General features: G+C 38.8%; 2 protein-coding genes across 6 annotated transcripts in view; one reads left to right on the forward strand and one right to left on the reverse strand.

Annotated features, from left to right (window-relative positions):
• Positions 1–13,763, forward strand: part of NT5C3B (5'-nucleotidase, cytosolic IIIB) — a 20,692-nt gene extending 6,929 nt beyond the window's left edge. For 3 of the 5 annotated variants that reach the window (XM_074223922.1, XM_074223923.1, XM_074223924.1), the window contains 4 exons: positions 5,782–5,871; positions 8,036–8,198; positions 9,392–9,592; positions 10,970–13,763. In XM_074223922.1, the coding sequence (XP_074080023.1) occupies positions 5,782–5,871; positions 8,036–8,198; positions 9,392–9,592; positions 10,970–11,095 (580 nt within the window). In that variant the 3' untranslated portion in view covers positions 11,096–13,763. Of the gene's footprint in view, positions 1–5,781; positions 5,872–8,035; positions 8,199–8,412; positions 8,500–9,389; positions 9,593–10,969 lie in introns of all 5 variants that reach the window. The other 2 variants (XR_012475874.1, XR_012475875.1) reach the window with 2 other exon arrangements.
• The window catches only part of FKBP10 (FKBP prolyl isomerase 10), a 16,880-nt gene continuing 6,920 nt past the window's right edge, over positions 11,290–21,249 (reverse strand). Inside the window, exons 6-10 of the mRNA XM_074223921.1 lie at positions 19,836–19,981; positions 18,773–18,965; positions 16,304–16,446; positions 15,764–15,927; positions 11,290–14,688 (exon numbers count right to left, since the gene is read on the reverse strand). Of these exons, the coding sequence (XP_074080022.1) occupies positions 14,503–14,688; positions 15,764–15,927; positions 16,304–16,446; positions 18,773–18,965; positions 19,836–19,981 (832 nt within the window). The 3' untranslated portion in view covers positions 11,290–14,502. The remainder of the gene's footprint in view (positions 14,689–15,763; positions 15,928–16,303; positions 16,447–18,772; positions 18,966–19,835; positions 19,982–21,249) is intronic.

A 21,249-nucleotide genomic window follows, 5' to 3' on the forward strand; every position in this document is an offset into this window, starting at 1 on the left:
CCACCATTGTATGGTGAGGATTTTATTTTTCATGGTACTTTAGACCATGGAAATGGGTCTCAAAAGAACTTTTGAAATTTTATTTTTGAGGGGCGGCTAGGTGGCGCAGTGGATAGAGCACTGGCCTTGGCATCAGGAGTACCTGAGTTCAATTCCAGCCTCAGAAACTTAATAATTACCTAGCTGTGTGGCTTTGGGCAAGCCACTTAACCCCATTGCCTTGCAAAAACTAAAAAAAAAAAAAAAAAAAAAAATTATTTTTGAAAAGGGTGGGATGGCACGGGGAGAAATAAGTTTGGCATAAAGTTAAATTACCCATGTAACAAAAGATTTAAGAATATTTATCCTCATTTACAACCCTTGTTGGGCTACATTTCTAAATCTTTACTGCTAGCTTATTTTCTTCCATTCTAATTCCAGATTTTAAGATATTCAAGGAATATGGTTTGTTTGATTTTTGGTAACAGATAGTTGAGCACAGTTGAGCAAAACATCTAGAAATTTGTCATGCCCCAAAATTTATTTCTCTTTATGTACTTTTATGAATCCACCATCCTTCTGTAAGAGGTGGGTAGCATACTTCAACATTGAGCCTCTGGAGTTGTGATTGGTCATTGCAGGAATCAGAGTGCTTAAATCTTTGAAAACTGTTGTTATATTATTGTTAAATTCTTATAAAATCTTATAAATTGTTATCTTATAAATTGTTCTCCTGATTCTACTCATGTTATAAACTCAATTTATACTAGTCTTTCCAGATTTCTCAAACCAAACCTTTTTGACATTTCTTGTGACATAATCCATTGAATTAATATAGCATAATTTGTCCAGCCATTCTTCTATTACTGAAACTCTCCTTTATTTCCAGTTCTTTGCCACAAGAAAAAAGAGATGATATAAAAATTTTTGTATATATATATATATATATATATATATATATATATATATATATATACAGAGAGAGAGAGAGAGAGAGAGAGAGAGAGAGAGCGAGACCCTTTCCCTCTTTCTTTGATCTCTTTGGAGAACAAAAAATGGATATGTTTTGATATTTCAACAGTAATTATTAAAATTTCAATATCTCTAATCCATCAGTTCTGTGAACTCCTCTCTTTTCCCATAAGCATTATCTATTCCTTCATATTAAACCCCGTAATCTTTAGGCTTAAATAATATTACTGACTATACTATTTAGTAACAGCATGAAGAAAAAAATAAATATAATTATTTATAGTATATTAAAAAAAAGAGATTGATCATAGCCTAAGTTATCTTTTAACCAGCATTACAGTTTCCTACTTTTCAATTCCAGGAACATAACCCTACCATTTGGTTCTCTCAGGATACCAATTAAAGGCTTCTCACAAAAAAAAAATGCTCTTGAAGTTTTTCCACAAGAATTAAATTTAGGTCTTTCAGGGAATAAGTTCTCTTAGTCCTTTTTCTTTGTCCTTTCCATGACCATCCCAGTTAAAGGTTCCCTCCAGAAAAATAATTAAATCCGGGCTGCTCATGGTCTTCTCTTAGTTAAACTGTAAGTATCTAAAATTCCATTGTCTTTTAAAGATACAGTAATAGTATCAACAAGCTGAGGAAGAAGCTATTCAGATTAAGATGTTTCTCCCCTAGGCTAAAATTTTTCAATTCCTATAAATTATTTTGAGGACATCAAATTCACATTGATATTATATACAGCATACATATGGTGAAAAGCACCACTTGACAGGCTGCTTCAAACAGTACTGTACCTGTAATAGTAATAGTAATAGATTAGATAGATAGATAGATAGATAGATAGATAAATAGATAGAGATATAGATATATATACACACATACACACATACATAAATACATGCCTTATTTTGCATATAAATTACAAGGCTAACATTATGTATAATTCATCAGTGAATTACATCTACTGCATTTATTTTGTTTCCGTACAGCATTACAAGTGATCCTATTTATAGGCTGCATGGTTCTTATTCTTTAGTGACCTTTATATCTGTACTTGGTTGAGGGTATAATGATCAGTTCTTCTGGGCTCTCTAGTTTTTCCTTTACTTCGCTGCTGAGGTTCTAGGCAACATTTTACTGCTTTTGTGTTCATCATTCTCTTGTTATCTGAACTAAGGTCTTCCTTGGCCCTTGAAACAGTTATTGTTTTTCTTTGCTTGGAGTCTGCTTTATTCAAATCAATATCTCCTTCAAGATTTCTCAGTCCTTACTGAGAAAGTAAGCTAGGATTTAGTATTTCTTGGACTGTTGTTACAATATAGTAATTTCTTTTTACCAGGTTTTTTTTTTTTTTTTGAGGCAGTTGGGCTAAACTGATTTGCCCCAGTATCACCCAGCTACTAAAGTGTTTGAGGCTGGATTTGAATTCAGGTTCTCCTGACTCCAGGGCTAGTGCTCTAGGTTTGTTTTTTAATCAACTAATGGTTTTTGTTTAATTTTCTTTATATCTAAACATGATTTGTTTTGTTCTTCTCCCTTATACTTGTAAACTTGTGCCGTTGTGGTACTTGACTGTTCAACTTTGTCTTAAGCCAAGATAGTTCATATTTAAGTTTTTCTATTTAGCTATCAAGTCTTTCCAATATTTTCAGGATACCAAAGTTTGTCAGCAAAATTCTTTTACTTTATTTTAATTCTTGATAATAAACTTGGACCTTATAACATCATTCATTTTTCCTTCTCAGTATTTATTCTTTGGGGATCAGCTTCCTCCAAACCATTTATTCCACATTTATAGAAAATTATTTTGCTTTTATGAGGCAACATGATATAATGGATTGAGAGCTGTCCTCAAAACTGGGAACCTAGGTTCACTTCCCACTCCTGAATCCTACACATTCTAGTTTTATGACTTTGGGCAAGTTATTAAATTTCTCAGTGCTAGAGATGGACTTGTAATACTCTCCAGTACTCCTGAACCAGATGAAAAGGTAACTGGGAAATATTTTAACAAAATAAATAAAAGTATAATAAAGCATAGGTAACATTTTATTTTAAAACTAAGTCAGTATGCAGCCCTCAGGAATCTTTATGTCCCAAATAGTAGTCCCTGTTTATTTAAAAAACTCTAGATTACTTGCCAAGATTAGAAGTTGCAGGGGAATTCAAGTCAATCAGTAGAGGCAGTTTCTAATCCTGGGAATTTCCTTTACAACTGAAATCAGAGGTCCATTCCTTTTCTCTGTAGGATGATTGAATATTTTTTGTTTTGGCTTATTCCTTAAATTCTGACCTTAGCAAATTCTAACTTTGATGAGCATTTCTATATATAAAGAAAAACAGGTAGATTACCTACACAACTGCAAAACTGCATCATCCGTAGCTTGTATCTCTCTTCAACTCTGCAACAAATTCAACCTTTTCTTTTTCTTTTTTTCTTTTTAAATAATTATAAAGCATTTATTTTTTTCTTCCACTTTATCTTCCCTCCTTCCCAGTGGGAAAAAAAATAAGAAAAAATCCTGTAACATAATCAAGTCAGGCAAAACAAATTGTCATATTGTCCATGTTCAAAAATTTGTGTTTCATATTTCATCATCAATCCTCTGGAATTATGCTAACATGTTATTTTCTTTTCTTTTTTTAAAAATTTATTTATTTATTTTGAATTTTATAATTTTTCCCCTAATTCACTTCCCTGCCCCACCCCCCACAGTCTGTTAGTCTTTACATTGTTTCCATGCTATACATTGATCTAAGTTGAACAACATGTTATTTTCAAAACTATTCTGCTTGTCCTATTGACATTCCTTCTTTTCTGTGCATTTAAAAAAAGTGCTCTATATACCCTCTTTTCTAAATCTTCGTTAAAAAAAATTTTGTTACCCTAGTTTATCCCCTTCCCTTACTCAAATTGAAATTAAGAACTAAAGTCTTTTATTAAATATGCACAGTCAAGCAAAACAAATCCCCACATTGACAAGATCTGAAAATATTTCTCCAGCTGCACCTTGAGTTCTTCACCTCTCTCTCACATGAGGTGGGTAGTGTATTTCATTAACGGTCCTCTACCATTGCATTGATATTATATTATCAGAGTGATGGTGTTCTTGTCTCAGTTATTAGGATTTCAGTGATGGTAAAGTCATTCATTCTTGACACTCTTCGGGACTCCAAAATCTTCATTTTCTAATCCTGATTCTTTGGAAATTCAGTTTCTTGCACTCCAATTCTTCTTTCCTCTTTTGAATACATTGATCAGTTATATATCTATGCCCTATAGAAAATTATTTCATTTCTTCATTTTATAATGTGTTGATGGTGATTTTGCTATCATAGCTTCACTATTAAGTTGATGTTATCTCTTACTTCCATACATCAGATTTTCTATTTACTTTAATATCAATGTGATTTTCTTCTAACTCTTCTTTATCCCATACATAAGAGGATGCTTTGGATTTTCTTCAAGTCTACTAAAATCTCACCTTTAGTAAACCGGTAATGCTAAACTAATCCATTAAACATGTAACATAAACTGTAGAAAATAATGAAGTAGTTATTTCTAATGAAAATGTACATGAACAGGTATGTGAACATTATTAATTATCAGTGGCACTGCCAGGGACTTTGTTTTTATGATTTTTAAATTACAGTCAGTTTATAATGTGAGAGAATACATATGGGAAAGAAAAAATATTTGAAAATCCCAGATACAAGTCCTCATATATAGCAGAAGTTTTAGGGTCTATTTCATTCCTTCACATAGGCTGGGTAGTGTATTTACCTCTTGATATGCTACTAGATTTTTCCTTACTCTTTCTCATTTTGCCTTCTAGGTAATCAGTCATGTAGTGATATATCTACATTACTAATATTGTTTTAGTCTTAAATAAGTAAGATTTATTTAGTAAAGTGTTTGTACATTTCTTTCTCTAAATCAAACTTCTTAATTTTCTAGGCTTAATTAAATTTCTAGCTTTATTAATTAAGCTTCTGGCTTTTATTATTAATAGTATAACAAAACAATAAAACAAAGACTATTGTTATTTATGTCATATGAACTATGTAATTATGTCCAAAGTCCTCTTTAACAATACAATAATTGTTGACTAGGGGCAGCTAGGTGGCGTAGTGGATAAAGCACCGGCCTTGGAGTCAGGAGTACTTGGGTTCAAATCCAGTCTCAGACACTTAATAATTACCTAGCTGTGTGGCCTTGGGCAAGCCACTTAACCCCATTTGCCTTGCAAAAACCTAAAAAAAACCCCAACAAAACAATAATTGTTGACTTCTCAATTCTGGAAATATAGTCCTACATTCAGCTTTTTCAGGATGTTAAAGTTTTCCTCAGGAGGACTCTTCATTTTTCTTCTCAAAGGGTTAAACTCAATTCTCTCAGTAAATAAGTTCTTGTAGTCCTTTTCTCTCTGTACTTTCTTCTGCTGTCATAGTCTCTGCAACATGGTAATTAAATTTTGTCACTTCATTGACTACTGATAGATTGGCAATAAAACTATAATTGTCCCAAATTCTATTACTTCTTGAAGAATACTAGCAGTGCATATAAATTATATGGAGTATAGATCCAAGCTATAAATTATGTGGAAGAGAACATTGAAACTGGTTTTAAATCTAGTTTTAGTGCCACTGTTTACTTCCCTACGTCCTTTCTTCCTTTTGAGGGATAACCAGAGCCTAGAAGAAAGTGGCATTTTATAGACGGGTAGTCCATTGAAGACAATTTTGTGATGAATTAGGAGAAAGAACTTTCCCACCTGCTTCAGTGCTTTAAAGATGTTGATGTCTTGGGGGGATATCTATTTCTAGGTGGACTAAAGCTCACAATCTCCTGTGTCAACAGAAGATTCAGAAGTTCCAGATAGCCCAGATTGTTAGAGATTCAGATGCAATGCTCAGGTATGTTCATTTCTAATCCTGGAGGAAGGGGGCATTTATATCAGTTTGCTGATAGTTGTGAGATTGGTTTGGCCAAGAGGTAATGAGGAAAGAGGTGGAAGAGCAGCTTTAATTATTGCTGAAAATGAAGAGTTTGGACCCAAGAGGGATACAGCAATATGTAGAATTAATGTTAAAAATTTATGACTTTATTCTATGTGTATAGAATGCTGAGGAATCAAAAGACCAGAGTTCAGATATTTGCTTTACTTCTTACTAATTTTTAATTATAACTTACTAATATTAAATCACCTATCCTTTCTGAACCTGTTCCTTATATGTGAAGTAGATATCTATCAGTAAATCAGTTAAGTGCTGATTAAGATCCTACTAGAGGCAGATGATAGAGGTGGTCTGGAGCTGAGAAGACCTAACTTCAACTCTGGCCTCAGACACTTAGCTCTGTGATCCTGGACCAGTCATTTTAGCTTCTGTCTACCTCAGTTTGGTTAATGGTTAATAATGGCACCTACTTCCCAGGGTTGTTGTGAGAATCACTTGAGATAATATTGTAAAGTATTTAGGATGGTGTCTGACACATGGTAGATTCTTAATAAGTGCTTGTCTCTTTCTTTCCTACTATGTGACAAAAACTGAAGATAGAAATACAAAAATAAGATATAACCTGTTGTAGAAGAACTTCAGACCTATTATAGTATTTAGGCATAGCTAGGCAAGTATTTATTAAGGGCCTGCTAAGTTGCAGGAACTATGTTAAGCACTGGGGATTCAAAGAAAGGGTAAAGATAATTTTTGCCTTGAAAAAGCTCACAGTCTAAAAACTAGCAAACAAAGAGGATTACTAGCGATTAGCAAAGTCTTCTTGTCAAAGGCAGGATTCTAGTTAGGACTTGGAGGAAGACAGGAGGAGGATAAGAAGAAAGAACATTTCAGGAATGGGGCCAACCAGAGACAATGCTGATGGTTACTTCCTAACAAATTATTAGATGCAAATGATAGCTGTATTTCTTTATCCATCCCATATCAAACATCTCAAATCCTGTGTCAGCTTTTTTTGGAAGAAATTTAAAGCAACCCTTTGTGGCATCTATATGTCATTGAGATCATAGTCATGTATCCAGTTTTTTGGGGGGGCATTTTGCAAGGCAATGGGGTTAAGTGACTTGCCCAAGGTCACACAGCTAGGTAAGTAGTAAGTGTCTGAAGCTGGATTTAAACTCGGGTTCTTCTGAGTCTAGGGCTTGTGCTCTAGCTTCTGCACCACCCAATGACACCCTTCCCATCCCCAATCCAGTTCTTCTGAATTGATGTTGGCTTGTCAGTTCCTCCTGCCATCATGTATTGATCACTTCTGATATACAGAAGAAGTGAATGTGTTTCAGGCCCTCAAAAGAATGTGTAGTCCGCACATATGTTGTTGTTTTTAGTCCTTTTCAGACATTCCCAACTCTTTGTGACCCCATTTGGGGTTTTCTTGGAATAGATCTTGAAGTGGTTTCCTTCTCCAGCTCATTTGACATAAGGAAACAGAGAGAGATGGGGTTAAGGGACTTCCCTAGGATTACACAGCTAGTAAGTGCCTGAGACCAATTTAGAATTCATGAGTCTTCTTGACTTCAAGCTCAGTACTCTGTCTACTGTACCACCTAGCTGCTCCTGCACATATAGAATCTATATCAAAATACTTCCCTTCTTAAGGGGGGAGGAAAGGGAAGGAGGAATTAAAATTATAAAAAAAAAACAGAAAATAAATGTTAAAAATTATTTTACAAGTAATTAAAAAAAAATAAAAACATTCTTTAAAAAAACAATGTGTAGGGGGCAGCTAGGTGGCACAGTGGATAAAGCACTGGCCCTGGAGTCAGGAGTACCTGGGTTCAAATCCGGTCTCAGACACTTAATAATTACCTAGCTGTGTGGCCTTGGGCAAGCCACTTAAGAATGTGTAGTTCTTTCAAGGAGACTGGACACACACATAGAAAGATGTGATTATTACTTTGGACACTAACTTGACAGAAGTGTTGAGGAGTCAGATGTTAACAAAGTGATATTTTGGGTTAAATAACTGGGAAAAATGTTTTGGGCAAAGAGTAAGTCTGCTTTCGTCCAGTGGTTAGAAGCTTTTTCTTGTGATCACTTTGGGAGAATAATTTATCCCTTACAGGGAGGGGTTTGAGACATTTTTCAACACACTCTACCGAAGCAATGTTCCCCTTCTCATCTTTTCTGCTGGTATTGGAGACATTTTGGAAGAGATTATCAGGCAGATGAATGTTTTCCATCCCAACATTCATGTTGTGTCCAATTACATGGACTTTGATGAAAGCGTGAGTTGTGTTTGTTGTGCTCTGGGAGTGGTGGGGCAGCTATAGTTACTACATTTTTATTCAATGGGGAAATGAATGGAGTTTTTGGGGAAGGAGGGGAGGAAAGCATGTTGTTTCACCCTGACTCCCTAAAGGAGTCAAAAATTCCCTCAAAGACAGGTTGATTTAGAGGCCCCCTATCTGTAGATCTTGATCAACCCCTACTCAATCTCAGCTAACCAGTCTGTGGATTATCCAGGCTCCTGAATTCTTTTTGGCAGTTTCACCTCCACCAGAGGATTGCGGGGGCCTCAGAAGAGGAAGATAAGTTTTAGTCCATTTTGTTACTTATTCATATTCTGGTTTAAGCAATGTGCATTTTGAGTTAATTTTATTTTCCATTTTTTGCTCAAATAGGAAATTTTTATTTAAAAAATGTTTGATTGGGGCTTCTTTGCTAAAAAAAAAAGGCTATGTTTTCCCATAGCTTATGTAGCTGTATGCTCTTTAGAATATTAGAAAAAATCCTAGAACACAACCAAACCTTTTCTAAAGAAAGGGTTACATGATGGAGCCAGATATATAATCTTAATTTTTCATTGTGTTAATTTTTTTTCCTTTCTAGGCATTTTATTATTTTGACAAATTAATGTTACTCTTTGAAAAATACTGTCAGTGCCAGAGAAGTCAAAACTCAGTTACAAATATCCAAATGTTGTTTGAGGGGACATAATTTTAAATAATTCTGTCCATTTTCCAGACCTTAAGTTTTTGGATTTTTGTTTTTTTTTCACTTTTGGATCTTTCTTCCTTTATGTTGCTCAGTTTATTAGCCAGTGTTCTATAGATCCTCATCCATTCTTTTTTAGAGTTGGTTGCATTGAACATTTCAGATGACGATAATGAATATAATGAGATTACCTTGCTTGCCTCTTCTGTAAAGAGAGGTGTTATACTTCTTCAAGATGGTCAGCTAGGGTTAGATGCATAACTTTTGGCTAATAAAATAGAATAAGGCTAACCATTAACTTTGGCTCCATTAACCCTTGGCTTTATCAAGTTTGGTAGTAAGGGCATTAAAGTCAATAGCCAGCTAGAAGTCTTTTGAATGTGGGTGTGTGTATTTTTTTTTTAATTCCTTTCTGTGATCATGGAAAATTGAGAAATATCCATTTTTGGATTCAATTAATCTGCCTCTCTCCTTGGTTGCTCAGGGCTACCTACAGGGTTTCAAGGGTCATCTCATCCATACATATAACAAGAATAGTACAGTCCTGGAGGACTCAAAATACTTTGAACAGCTCCAGGCTAAGACCAACATTCTTCTGTTGGGTGACTCTATGGGGGACCTGACTATGGCTGATGGAGTGTCCAATGTGGGAAATATCCTTAAGATTGGCTTCCTGAATGACAAGGTAGGCGAAGATAGGACTGTGTAAGTCTCTTATTCTCTATTTCTGCACCACATATTTGTAAAATTACTTATATCACTGTTGTAAGAAAGGAGAATGCAAGTTGTAAAGTGTTATGTAGATGTGAATTACTATAAGGTAGTTCTTGGAGATCTTTGGAGTCAGAATGTTTGTAGCCCACAGTATCAAGGAACAAGAAAATACTGGAGATAAGTGAAATGAAAAATAGTCTGGGTATCCTAAACCATAAACTTGGCATGTATCAGTCATTGTGTCCCACAATTGAAAAGGATGCTGTCTGCCAACAGACTTGGAGCCCCAGGAAGACACTTGAGGCTTACATTCTTTTTTCAGAAAGTTCTGTTTTGCAGTCTGTGAAAGAGAAAATGAAATGTTAGAGCAACCCTCTGACACATTTGGCCACTCCCCTCTTTCTTCAGCATTCACTAGAATTCAGTATTATTATTATTTTTTTAGGTTTTTGCAAGGCAGTGGGGTTAAGTGGCTTGCCCAAGGCCACACAGCTAGGTAATTAATAAGTGTCTGAGGCCGGATTTGAACTCAGGTACTCCTGACTCCAGGGCCGGTGCTCTATCCACTGTGCTACCTAGCTGCCCCCTAGAATTCAGTATTATTGAATGAATTGGGGTATAGAGAATGCTTTCCAGATTTGTGCCAAAGATTAGCTTCCTAGATAATGGCTGATCTCAAATATTTACAAAACTTATCCTCTGTTGTTCAGACAGTAGAACTAGGACCATTGGATGGAAGTTGCAAGGAAGAATATTTTGGCTCAGTTTGAAGAACTTTCTACCATAAAAGCTGTCCAGCAGTGAAGTGGTAGTAGTGCAGAAAGTAGTGCACTACATTGGCCAGGTTTAAGGAAAAGATGATTGACCGTATGTAGAAGGGATTCCTAAGTTGGGAGGGGAATTGGAGTAGGGGACCTCAAAGGTCCCTTTTTTAAGATTCTGTGAAAACCCCATGCAGAAAAAATGGATTTGGCTGAAGGTGGAGATGATTAGGATTTCAGCTGCTGCTGCCTTTTTCCTAAAGAATTAGGTCTCTGGGGCGGCTAGGTGGCACAGTGGATAGAGCACTGGCCCTTGAGTCAGGAAGGCCTGAGTTCAAATCCAACCTCAGACACTTAATAATTACCTAGCTATGTGACCTTGGGCAAGCCATTTAACCCCATTGCCTTGCAAAAAAAAAAAGAATTAGGTCCTTGTAACTTGGACTTTTGAGTATGAGTCGATATATTAAACAGTTGTTGGTACTTGAACCAACACTCTAGCCCTTTGAAAGGTTGGGAGTGAGATAAAAGTTGGACAGGAGACCTGGGGAAACCTTAATTCATCTCCTTCCTTTCTTCCTCATCAGGTAGAGGAACGGAGAGAGCGATATCTGGATTCCTATGACATTGTATTAGAGAAGGATGAGACTCTGGATGTGGTCAATGGAATCTTAACCCACATCTTGTGTGAGGAGGACCAAGCAGGAATATAAGAGTCCTGAGTGTGACTAAAGACTCTCCATCTGGCTCTTCAAAAACTTCTTATCCCTGTGTGTTCATAAAAAACTCTTGGCTTCTAAGAGCCACTCAATCCTAGGTCCTTTCCTCCTCTTCTCCCGTGACCTGTTGCTGTTTGTACCAAAAGCTTTTGGTAACTGGCCCTGTCCAGTGTTGCCCTGACTTGTTAAAAAAGAACACTATAGCCAGCATAACCACTTGGTTGAGAAAGTGGTACATCAGCTCTGATAATTTAGGAAAGAAGTGGAGATGAGCTGAATCGGGTACCACTTTCTCTTCATCCACCTGCTCTCCCCATACACCTACCCTCACTCTTTTCCCCAAAAAAGCACTACACAATGTAAAGATCTGCATTGAATGAATGCTTTGGGGTATGCCTGGTGCTTGTGTCCTCACTGGCAATTCACTGGCATTGGGAGGTGTGGGTATTAGAATGCATTGACTGGCTGTCAAAAGACCTGAGTTTGAGTCCCTGCCCTGCCACCGTCAGCCCTGTGACCTCAGACAAGTTACCCTTCCTAGGTCTCATTGTCCTTTTTAAAATGAAAGGTTTGGAATAGACGATTTTTCATTGTTCTAAAATTCTGTGATTCTATTACATTCTAAAACTGAATGTTGGACTTCAGATAGTCTGAAATCCAAGTAGATTAACCAGCTGTATGTGTTGTAGCCTTACTTGGGTTTATCACAGAATGGGAATTTTCTGCTTCATAGGTTTCCTTAAGTAACCTAGGAGCCTTCTCTTCCTGCCCTTCTTCTTTAGATAGTCTTAGCCCATTACAGGACCAAATATTGAGAAAAAAAAAAGGGAAGGAACAGTTAGGTGAGCAACTAGGAAGAGGTGAGTGTGTCTGTATTTTAATGTCAAATAAATGACTTTTGAATTGTGTTTTATGCTGTCTTTTCCTCCTCTTTTAGTCCTAACCCTCTGCTCCCTTAATTCTTATCTTTTCTTCCTTCTCTTTCTCCCTGCCCCCTGCACATCTTGAATAGTCATAAGTTGACTATTTTCTATCAATTAGGCTGCCTGACAAAGAAAGATAATAAAAGTATATGGACCCATCCTCTCCTAAAGAAATCCATTCCTCCTTGATTCTCTGCTGGCAGGGTACTTCTTACCCCAGATACTGGTCGTTTATTTACTTGTAAAGTTGTCTACAGCTGCATTTCTCTATCCAGCCCAGGGCTGACCTATTCTGATGGGAGAGGAATTAAACTCATTGAAAATACCACATGTCCCTGACCATGCTTCCCATTCTGTTCATCCATCTACCCACCTGCCCCTGATTTCTACATATCTGCCTTGCCATGTGACCTTTTACATTCCCCCAACTTACTCTTGATCCAGAAACAATAATCAAATCAACATCACCACTGCTTCATAGTGCAAAACTTCACCCACCGTTTCTGTAATTCTCCAAGGGAATTAAGACTCCCTTTCCTGGCCGTTCCCCAACATGTGTTCTCCATTAGAATGTGAGCTTCCTGAAGGCAGAGATTCTCTTTTGTATTTATGTTCCCAGGACCTGGAACATAGGTGCTAACAAATTATTTTGTAAACCTTAATATCCAGTCACAATCCAATCAGATGAAAAACAGTATGTGACCCACTAGTTGAGTCTACAGCTCTAAAGATGGGGACTCATGCTAAAAAATATTCATGTCAGGAAGGGATTTCCCTTATGGAGACTTTTTTGTGAATGAGTTCATTGTGGTGGTGTTGGGGAACCTTAAAGGGAGGGCGATACTTGCCAGCTCTTCTTTTGGGATGTAATTGGGGGTTAAATGACTTGCTTGGGAATATATAACTGTCTTGAGGCCACATTCAAACTCAAAGTCGTCCTGATTCCAGAGCCAGTGCACTGAGTCACCTAGCTGCTCCCCTCCTCCCGATTCTCAAAAAATCTGTTGGGATGTTCTCAAAGATAAGAGCTACTGGGTCATTATTCTAAGATCAGGTGGTTCTACTCCTGAATGATAGCTTAAATCCACATTTACTTCTTCAGGCAGTGGAATGAAGGTATGACCTGATGTAAGAGGGGAAAATCTTTGAAACTGAAAAATGGAACTTCTTTCATAAACTTGGGGGTTTCCCAAAGGCAGAAACCATCCCTAATGCTGAACAGATCTATAGTTCTCTATTTATCGATTAATCTAGATATTGTTAAGTAAAATGATTGTTTCCACTGGACCTTCTTAACCCCCGTATGAAATCTCAGTTCTAAACTGTGGCTCAGAATTTCTAGAACCTTTGGGGTTCTAGCCAATCCTGGGGGAAGCAGGAAGTCTCCCAAGGTGGGGAGAGGGTAAAACACACTGTCTTTGATAGATGAGAATAGAGGGCAAGATTTTGTTCCCTTGTATCCTCTACCCCTAGCCCATGTTTCCCTTGGATCACCATATCCAAGTGTCCTAGGTTTAAATTTTTATTTTATGTAAAGAAGAAAATACAACTGGCTTTTGATTTTACCCTCTACATCCCCACCCCAGATGACCCCATATTTCAGATTTCTCAAGAACAATTTTTATTTTTCAGTTATAATACTCATCCAAATAGTTTTTCTTGCTCTGCCCTCTCTTTTCATTCTTTTTATTCTCCCTTTTCCCTTTTTCATTAAAAAAACAAAAAAAAAAAAGAAAAAACCAAACCACATACTTGGACCTTGGGAGCCAAGGTAGCTGAACTAAAGCCACTTGGAATCCAACCCTGCCCTTCAAGAAGGACAGAACTGGGGCCATCTGAGCCCCAGGCTGAGGGGATGGTACAGAAGTAGGTGAGGTAGGGTAGTCTTCCTGAAACTGTCCTCTCTTCTAGCGCCTCTTTTTTCAGTGGAAGGGCAGACCAGGTCAGTTTCCTTGAGGACCAGAAATAGTCTCCATTGTTTTCTGCTTTTTCTCCTTGGTACCCCAAGTTGTAGACTGGGAGTTTGGGGAGACAGTTGAAGGACGGAAGCAAGTCAAGAAGAGGTTTGGAGAATCTAAAACAGGTGAACCCACACCCTAAAATCCCCATTTATCTGGTGTTGGTGAGGTACATATGAGGGGTTAGGAGGATACCTGCTGCCCCTAATTGACTCTTGCTAAAGAAGAGAAACCCAATTACCCTCCCCCCCCAAAAAAAACTGCTTCCTAGTAGATCTCATTCTTAAAATGTTTAACTAAGGGGAGGCTAAAGGAAGGAATAAAATGGAGGCCTACACCTTAGGTTTATATCTGGTGTTGGCTGGAAGGCCAGGTAGCAGCTGGTACCTTAAAACAGCTTGGCAAATGAACCCAAATCTTCCCAGCAGAGAGGAAATGGGGCTAGTATCTGAGGTCTGTCCCATTGCCAGCTGGATTTTTCATTCTAGGCCAGGCCCCCCCCCCCCACTCCTCCAGTCCCTCAGAGCTCTTCATGAACTCTCTCCTGGTCTTCATCTGACTTCAATTTGAGCTCCTCCATAGTGATCTTGCCATCTTGATTTCGGTCCTGGTTCTGGAACATGTCACCAATGGTTTTCTCAGGGTCCTGCCCAGGCATGAGTTTTCCTTTACCTTCTGCTACTTGGGCTTTGATGAAGGTGGAGAACTGGGAGAGAAGGAGAACCAATAGGATGGAGGGTAAAGCAAAAGTCAAACACCAAGGGGTTGAACAGGATTATAGATGGGGCATTGGGAAACATATACTTAGATGGAGGTCATCCTTGTTTTGGAATGGTTGGATCAGCCCAACCTAACAGAAGTAACTGAGGAAGGGAGCTAGACTTGTTAAAGAGACAGTGAACCCAGAAAAGAGTTTGAGTGGTGGTGTTAACCAAGGAGGAGAAGGTAGCAAAAAGGGGAAAAGTTGAAAGGGAGAGGAAGGGTTAAGGACAAGGAAAGCAGTAGCATTGGGGATGGGTTGAAGAGAATGGAGTTGAGGGAGGGTGAGAACTGATTAATAGTTTTGACTATCCTCATGTTTTTACACAGGCCACTAACCCCCATACTTGAAAATAGTTTCCTTTGACCGAGAATGCCTCTTTGAATCTAGCTTCTTCCTTGAAGGATTGGTTTAAATACCTTTGCCTCCCACAAGGACTTCTCCTAACCCCTTCCCATGCCACCTTCCAAATTATAGTTATCCCTTCCACTTGGAGGGTGTTGAGGCGCAAAGCCTCTGGGATCTGGAAAATGCTTAGAATTCTTTGGTCCTCTCTCTGTTCATACCAGAGAAGAAGTCTGAATTATTATAATAATAAAAGATAATTATATTAATATTATATTATTCTATAGATATATTTCATGTATTTCTGGGTTTTTAAAGTATAGTTTCATCTGCTGACCTTCACCTGTTGTTTTCACTTGTGGCTTCCACAAGACTCTTCAAAATTCCCATTTAATTTCTTATACTGACCCACAATATATTGAAATTGCATTGGGGAAAATTAATGATGTGGAAGGGAGAAACAAAGTTTGTATTTACTTATCTGTGTGTAAATATTATTTACTCCTAATAGAATGTCAACCTTCTTTTGTCTCAGAATCCCCTGAACAATGCTTGACCCTTAGTTGGTGCTTAATAAATATTCCTAAATAAATGAATGGAATGAATGATAGCATGGGCCTGAAGCAGCTCCTGAATTGAGTAATAGTTTTCAAAGTGCTAGAACTTTTTTGCCTACCTCCTCAGGTGGGATTTCTCCATCCTTGTTGAGGTCCATGTCTTCATACAGCTTAGTGGGGGGTTCCCCATGCCACACAAACAAGTAACCCTCAGGTAACCCCTCTTCTCGGGATACCAGCTCGACCTCAAAGAGTAGCACAGCACTGCCTGGGACCCCTCGGGCTTGGAGAAACAGAGATGAGACTTTATTGGAGACTGAGGTTCCTAGCCCTTCCACCATGCCCTTACTAACTCCCATTCCCTGTATTTGAAAAAGTGAGAGATGAAGGAGTAGGAAGTAGCACCTGACCATAGGGGCCAAGATGGTCTTGTTGGAACTCAGAGGGGGAGATCTGTAGAAGAATTAGAAGAACTAGTCAATTCTTTATTCCCAAGGGCTTCTTAAATCCCCCAATGGAAATAATAGAAGCTATATGGCTTCCATTTGCCCTCTTTCCCTGCCCCTTCAACTCTTTCTTTGATGGTCAACCTTCTCCAGTTGGGACAAGGTCAGAAGGACTGGGGAGCATATGACCTCATCTCCCATTTGCCCCCTCACCTCCATTCTCTCCATGTCCCAGGTGGGGAGGGATGATCAGTTGTCGTCTCTCTCCCACACACATGCCCTGAAGGCCAGTGTTCAGTCCTTCAATCACCTTGTTGGCCCCCAAAGTGGCTTCTTGGGGTTCTCCGTAGTCATGGCTGGAAGAAGACAAGGAGTATCTGGATCTGGAAGGGTCTCTCCGGGCTTAAGTTTACCCTTCCTCCTTCATTTGTAATGATCTGTAGACTACGGGAGACAGCTAAAAAAGCATAGTGGATAGAGCACAGCCTTGGAATCTGCAAGATCTGATTCAGATCCTGTTTTACTAGCCATGTGACCCTGGGCAAATCATTTAATCTCTCTTAATCTCAGATTCTCCCTCTTTAATTGTTCATGCCTGACTTTTCATGACCCCATTTGAGGTTTTCTTGGCAAAGATACTGAAGTGGTTTGCTATTTCCTGATCCAGCTCACTTTACAGATAAGGAAACCAAGGCAAATAGCATGAAGTGCTAGGGAGTTTTTGAAGTTAGATTTGAACTTAGAGCCTTCTGATTCCAGGTCCAGCACTCTGTCCACTGTGCCGCCTTGATGCCTTTCCTTAAGATAGGGATGAAACAGGGGTGGCTAGGTGTCCTAGTGGATAAAGCACTGGCCCTGGAGTTAGGAGTACCTGGGTTCAAATCCGGTCTCAGACACTTAATAATTACCTAGCTGTGTGGCCTTGGGCAAGCCACTTAACCCCATTTGCCTTGCAAAAACCTAAAAAAAAAGTAAGAAGTAAGAGGGATGATACTATCTACTTCACTAGGTAGTAGTCAAAGGATCTGGGTCCTAGTACTGATCAGTGGGGAACAGAATGGAAGGAAATAACAATTAAATCCCTAAACAGCTAGGCATTGTGCTAAGCACTTAACCAAATATTTTATTTGATTCTTATAACCACCCTGTGAGAGAATTCTCATTTCACAGATGAGTAAACTGAGGCAGACAGAGATAAACTTGTTCAGAGTGTCACAAGTGAGGCTGGATTTGAACTCAGGCCTTCCGGACTCAGTATGATCTTTGCTTTCTCTGCATTGAATTTGATCATCCATAAAATGGGAACAATACACTTTGACTCTCCTATCCCAATGCTGTGAGGGCATTCCAAAGGCAGCACTGAACCTTAGCTTCTACCCTGACTATAAAAGAGGTTTTGCTATGGTGAAGGGCAAATCAATGATAAAAATGCAAAGTTTAGTGTCTATTATTACCATCCACTCACATATGGTTAAAAAAAAAGTAAGAGACAGCAACTAGTCTCCCTTTCTTTTTTCCTCAAATTAAGTGACCACTTTCAAAATATTTTATATTGTTGTTTCCTTTTTCTTTGAATCAGACAAAAAGATGAAGTGAGGCAGTTAGCTGAAGCAGTGGAGTAGAGAGAACTGGACCTGGAGTCAGGAAAACGAGTTCAAATCCAGTCTTGGACATTTATTAGCTGTGTGACTCTGGGCCAGTCACTTAATCTCTTTCTGCATTCTCAACTGTAAAATGGGGAAATTGATAGCCCCTTCAAATAAAACAATCATTTTAAATAACTTAGTACAATGCTCAACACATTTTGTTGTTGTTAAGTCTTTTTTTTTTTGATTATGTCTGACACTTTAGGGCCCTATTTGAGGTTTCCTTGGTAGAGATACTGAAGTGGTTCACCATTTCCTTATCAGGTTCATTTTACAGGTGAGAAAACTGAGGCAAACAGGGTGAAATGACTTATACAGGATCACACAGCTAGGAAGTGGCCAAAGACGGATTTGAACTCAGGAAAATGAGTTTTTCTGACCCTACTCCCAGCACTTTACTGCTCTAATTGCCTACCTTCATGGCTCATAATAGAAAATAAATGCTTGTCGTCCCCCCCACCCCATCTCTCCCTTTGGATGGGAAGTACTTAGGAATGAGAAAATAGCTATGATAGACATATGGGAATCATGCAGAAGCAACAAGAGAGCTCTTAACCTTTTATGTGTCCTGGACCCTCTGCCAGGCTGCTGGAACCCATGACAACTTTCTCAGAAGTTTTTAAAATGCATAAAAAGAGGATTACCAAGAAACCAATTATACTGAAATACAGTGATCAAAATTTTTTTAAAAAGACCCAAGTTCATGGACCCCCTAAGATCTTTCTTTGGGGCCCAGATTAAGAATCTCTGCTTTAGATTGTCTAGAAACCAAATAACCAGCCCCCTAGACCATCAGAGATGGTTGAGTTTGGATTCTATATTTTTCCCTCCTTAACCAGTATAAGTAATAATTGCAGGCTGGTATGTGATGGTGGGTGAATTTTCCTGTACTCCATTTCTCTGCCAGTAGAAGATAAACTCCAGTAAAGAAATAGGTTGTTTTGGGTCTTGTCTTTGTGGCCCCAGAACCTATGCAGCAGATGCTTAATGAGTGCTCCATGAATGAATGAATGATTCTCCCCTGCCCAGTACTCACGAAGAGAAGAGCTTGGTGCCATCCAACAAGGAGCAATTATAGTGATAGCGTACAAAATCCCCAAGCTTGGAGGTCTCGTTGCAGCCTTCGCTGGGCCTGGAGAGCGTCTGTGTTTCCACCAAGTCAGATGGATTGTGGAAATCGATGACATGGACATCAAAGATCAACACTGCAGAGCCAGGGATCTTGTCTCCTGGAGCCCAGGATGGGCAATTACATAACACAGATTTAGAGCTGAATAAAATCTTGGGAACTTAAAGGCCAAGCTAATTCACCCCCATCCCCATTTTACAAATGAGGAAACAGAGGTCCAGGGAGGTTAGGGACTTTCCCTGAGGTTAGAGGCAGCTAGCTGGGTGACCCAGTGGATAGAGTGCTGGGCCTAGAGTAAGGAAGATCTGAGTTCAAATGTGACTTCAGACACTTCTTAGCTCTGGGTCCCTGGACAAGCCACTTAATTTTGGCCTGCTTCAGTTTCCTCAACTATAAAATGGAGCTCCTACCTCCCAAGATGAAGGATGAAATGAAATATTTGTGGAGTACTCAGTATAGTGCCTAGCAGGCCCTTAATAAATGCTTGTTCCTCTTCCTTTGCCCAAGGTTACTTAGGTAGTAAATGGCAGAACAAGGATGACTCTTGAGGCTTCCCCTGGTTCTGAGGCATGGGAGAACCCCAGCTCTAATGATCATCCTTTTCTTCTCTCTACTGTTGCTAGGATTAGTGATAAGATGAGAAATCAACATTTATAGACTTTGGGATCACTTTACCCTCCCTATGGGAAAAAATGGAAGGAGGGATTAGACTTGCCTAGCAGACAACGATCACATTTTTTGAAAAATTATATTTCTGAATCACATTCCTGAGAACCTATTGGATAACTCAAATCATTTATTTTTGTGGATGGGGAAAAGGTTAGCTCAAGTTCCTGGCCATTGCCTTGTATCATGAGGGTGTATCTAGTTGGGTACACTAGTTGGAGAAAATATGTGCCCCTTCAAACTGGGAGGTAAAAGTAAGGGAAGGATTGAGGCTAGTATTTGCAGGTAAAGGAGAAAATCCTACCAGCTCCATTTTCTCCATAGGCGAGGTGTGGAGGGATGGTGATTCTTCGGAGCTCTCCGATGCATACTCCCTGCAAACCCTGGTCCATGCCTGGGATGATGTAACCCTGCCCTATGTAAGTGTTATAAGTATGGTTTCTCGAGTAGCTGCAATATAAAGTAGGGAAGAAATAGGGTTGTTTTGTCAGGTGGGGCCCAAGAGATTCCTCCATATCCTTCAATCCCTCCAACCAATCAAACTCATGGACTAAATGGGCTCCTCACCTTCTTGATGACTGGACTGTAGCCCAGTCAGTTCTATATCTGATCACATCTCCTTCTCTAGTCACGGGGCCACTTCCCTAGTACAAAGCCCTCATGGTTCCTCAGCTGGCCCACACTGCATTACCTTCTGATTGGTCTCCCTGCCTTCAGTCTCTCACTCTCCTGAGAGAAAGTGATATTCCTGAAGCACAATTCTGACCATTTCATTCTTCTACTCAAGAGCCTCCAGAGCTTCTGTCTTGCCTTGGAATAAAATACATCCTAAAACTTCTCATTATCTGGCTCCTTTCTCTTTTTTTTGTCTTACTTCTTTAAAAAAGTGTATATTTTATTTTGCTTTTTAAAAAAACCCAATAAGCACTTATTGTCTCTCCCTTCTCCCAAAACTTGGGAAAAAATTGGGAAAAAAAGAAGGAAGAGAAAGAAAGGAGTAAACAGGAAAGAAGAGAAGGAAAGAGATGGAAGGAGGGAGGGAAAGAAGGAGGGAGGAAGAAAATGATGGAAGGAAGAAAAAAGGAGGGAAGAGGAAAAATGGAGGAAAGAAAGAGGGAGGGAAGAAAGAAGGGAAAGAAGGAGAGAGGGAAAAGGAAAGAAAAGGGAGGAAAGAGAAAGGAGACAAGGAAGGAAGAAAAGAAGAAAAAGTGAAGGAAAGAGAAAGAAAAAAGGGAGAAAGGGAGAAAAGAAGGAAGAAAAGGAGGAAGAAAGGGAGGAAGAGAAGAAAAAAGAAGGAAAGAGAGAAAGAAAGTAGGGAAGAAGGAAGAGAAGGAGGAGAGAAGAAAGGGAGGAGGAAAGGGAAAAAAACATAAGGAAGAAGAGAAGAAAAGAGAGGGAAGGAAGGCCAAATCCTTGTAACAACTATGCATAGTCAAGAAAAACAAAATGTCCTTATATCCACAAATATATCTCATTTGACATCTTGAGTTCATAACTTCAAAGTAACTCCACTACCTGTCTAGATGTAATAAGGCTCATTATCATCCTTTACATATACCTCAGTATGGACTATTGGCCTATTTACTCTTCCTTAGACATGATATTCCAACTCTCACCACCATGCTCTTGCACAAGCTGAACCCTATGACTGAAATGTACTCTCTCTTCATTTCTGCCTCACAGAAAACCTAGCTTCTTTCATAACTTAGTTTAAGGAT

This window comes from Macrotis lagotis, chromosome 2 (assembly GCF_037893015.1).
Source record: "Macrotis lagotis isolate mMagLag1 chromosome 2, bilby.v1.9.chrom.fasta, whole genome shotgun sequence".
Taxonomy (NCBI): domain Eukaryota; kingdom Metazoa; phylum Chordata; class Mammalia; order Peramelemorphia; family Peramelidae; genus Macrotis; species Macrotis lagotis.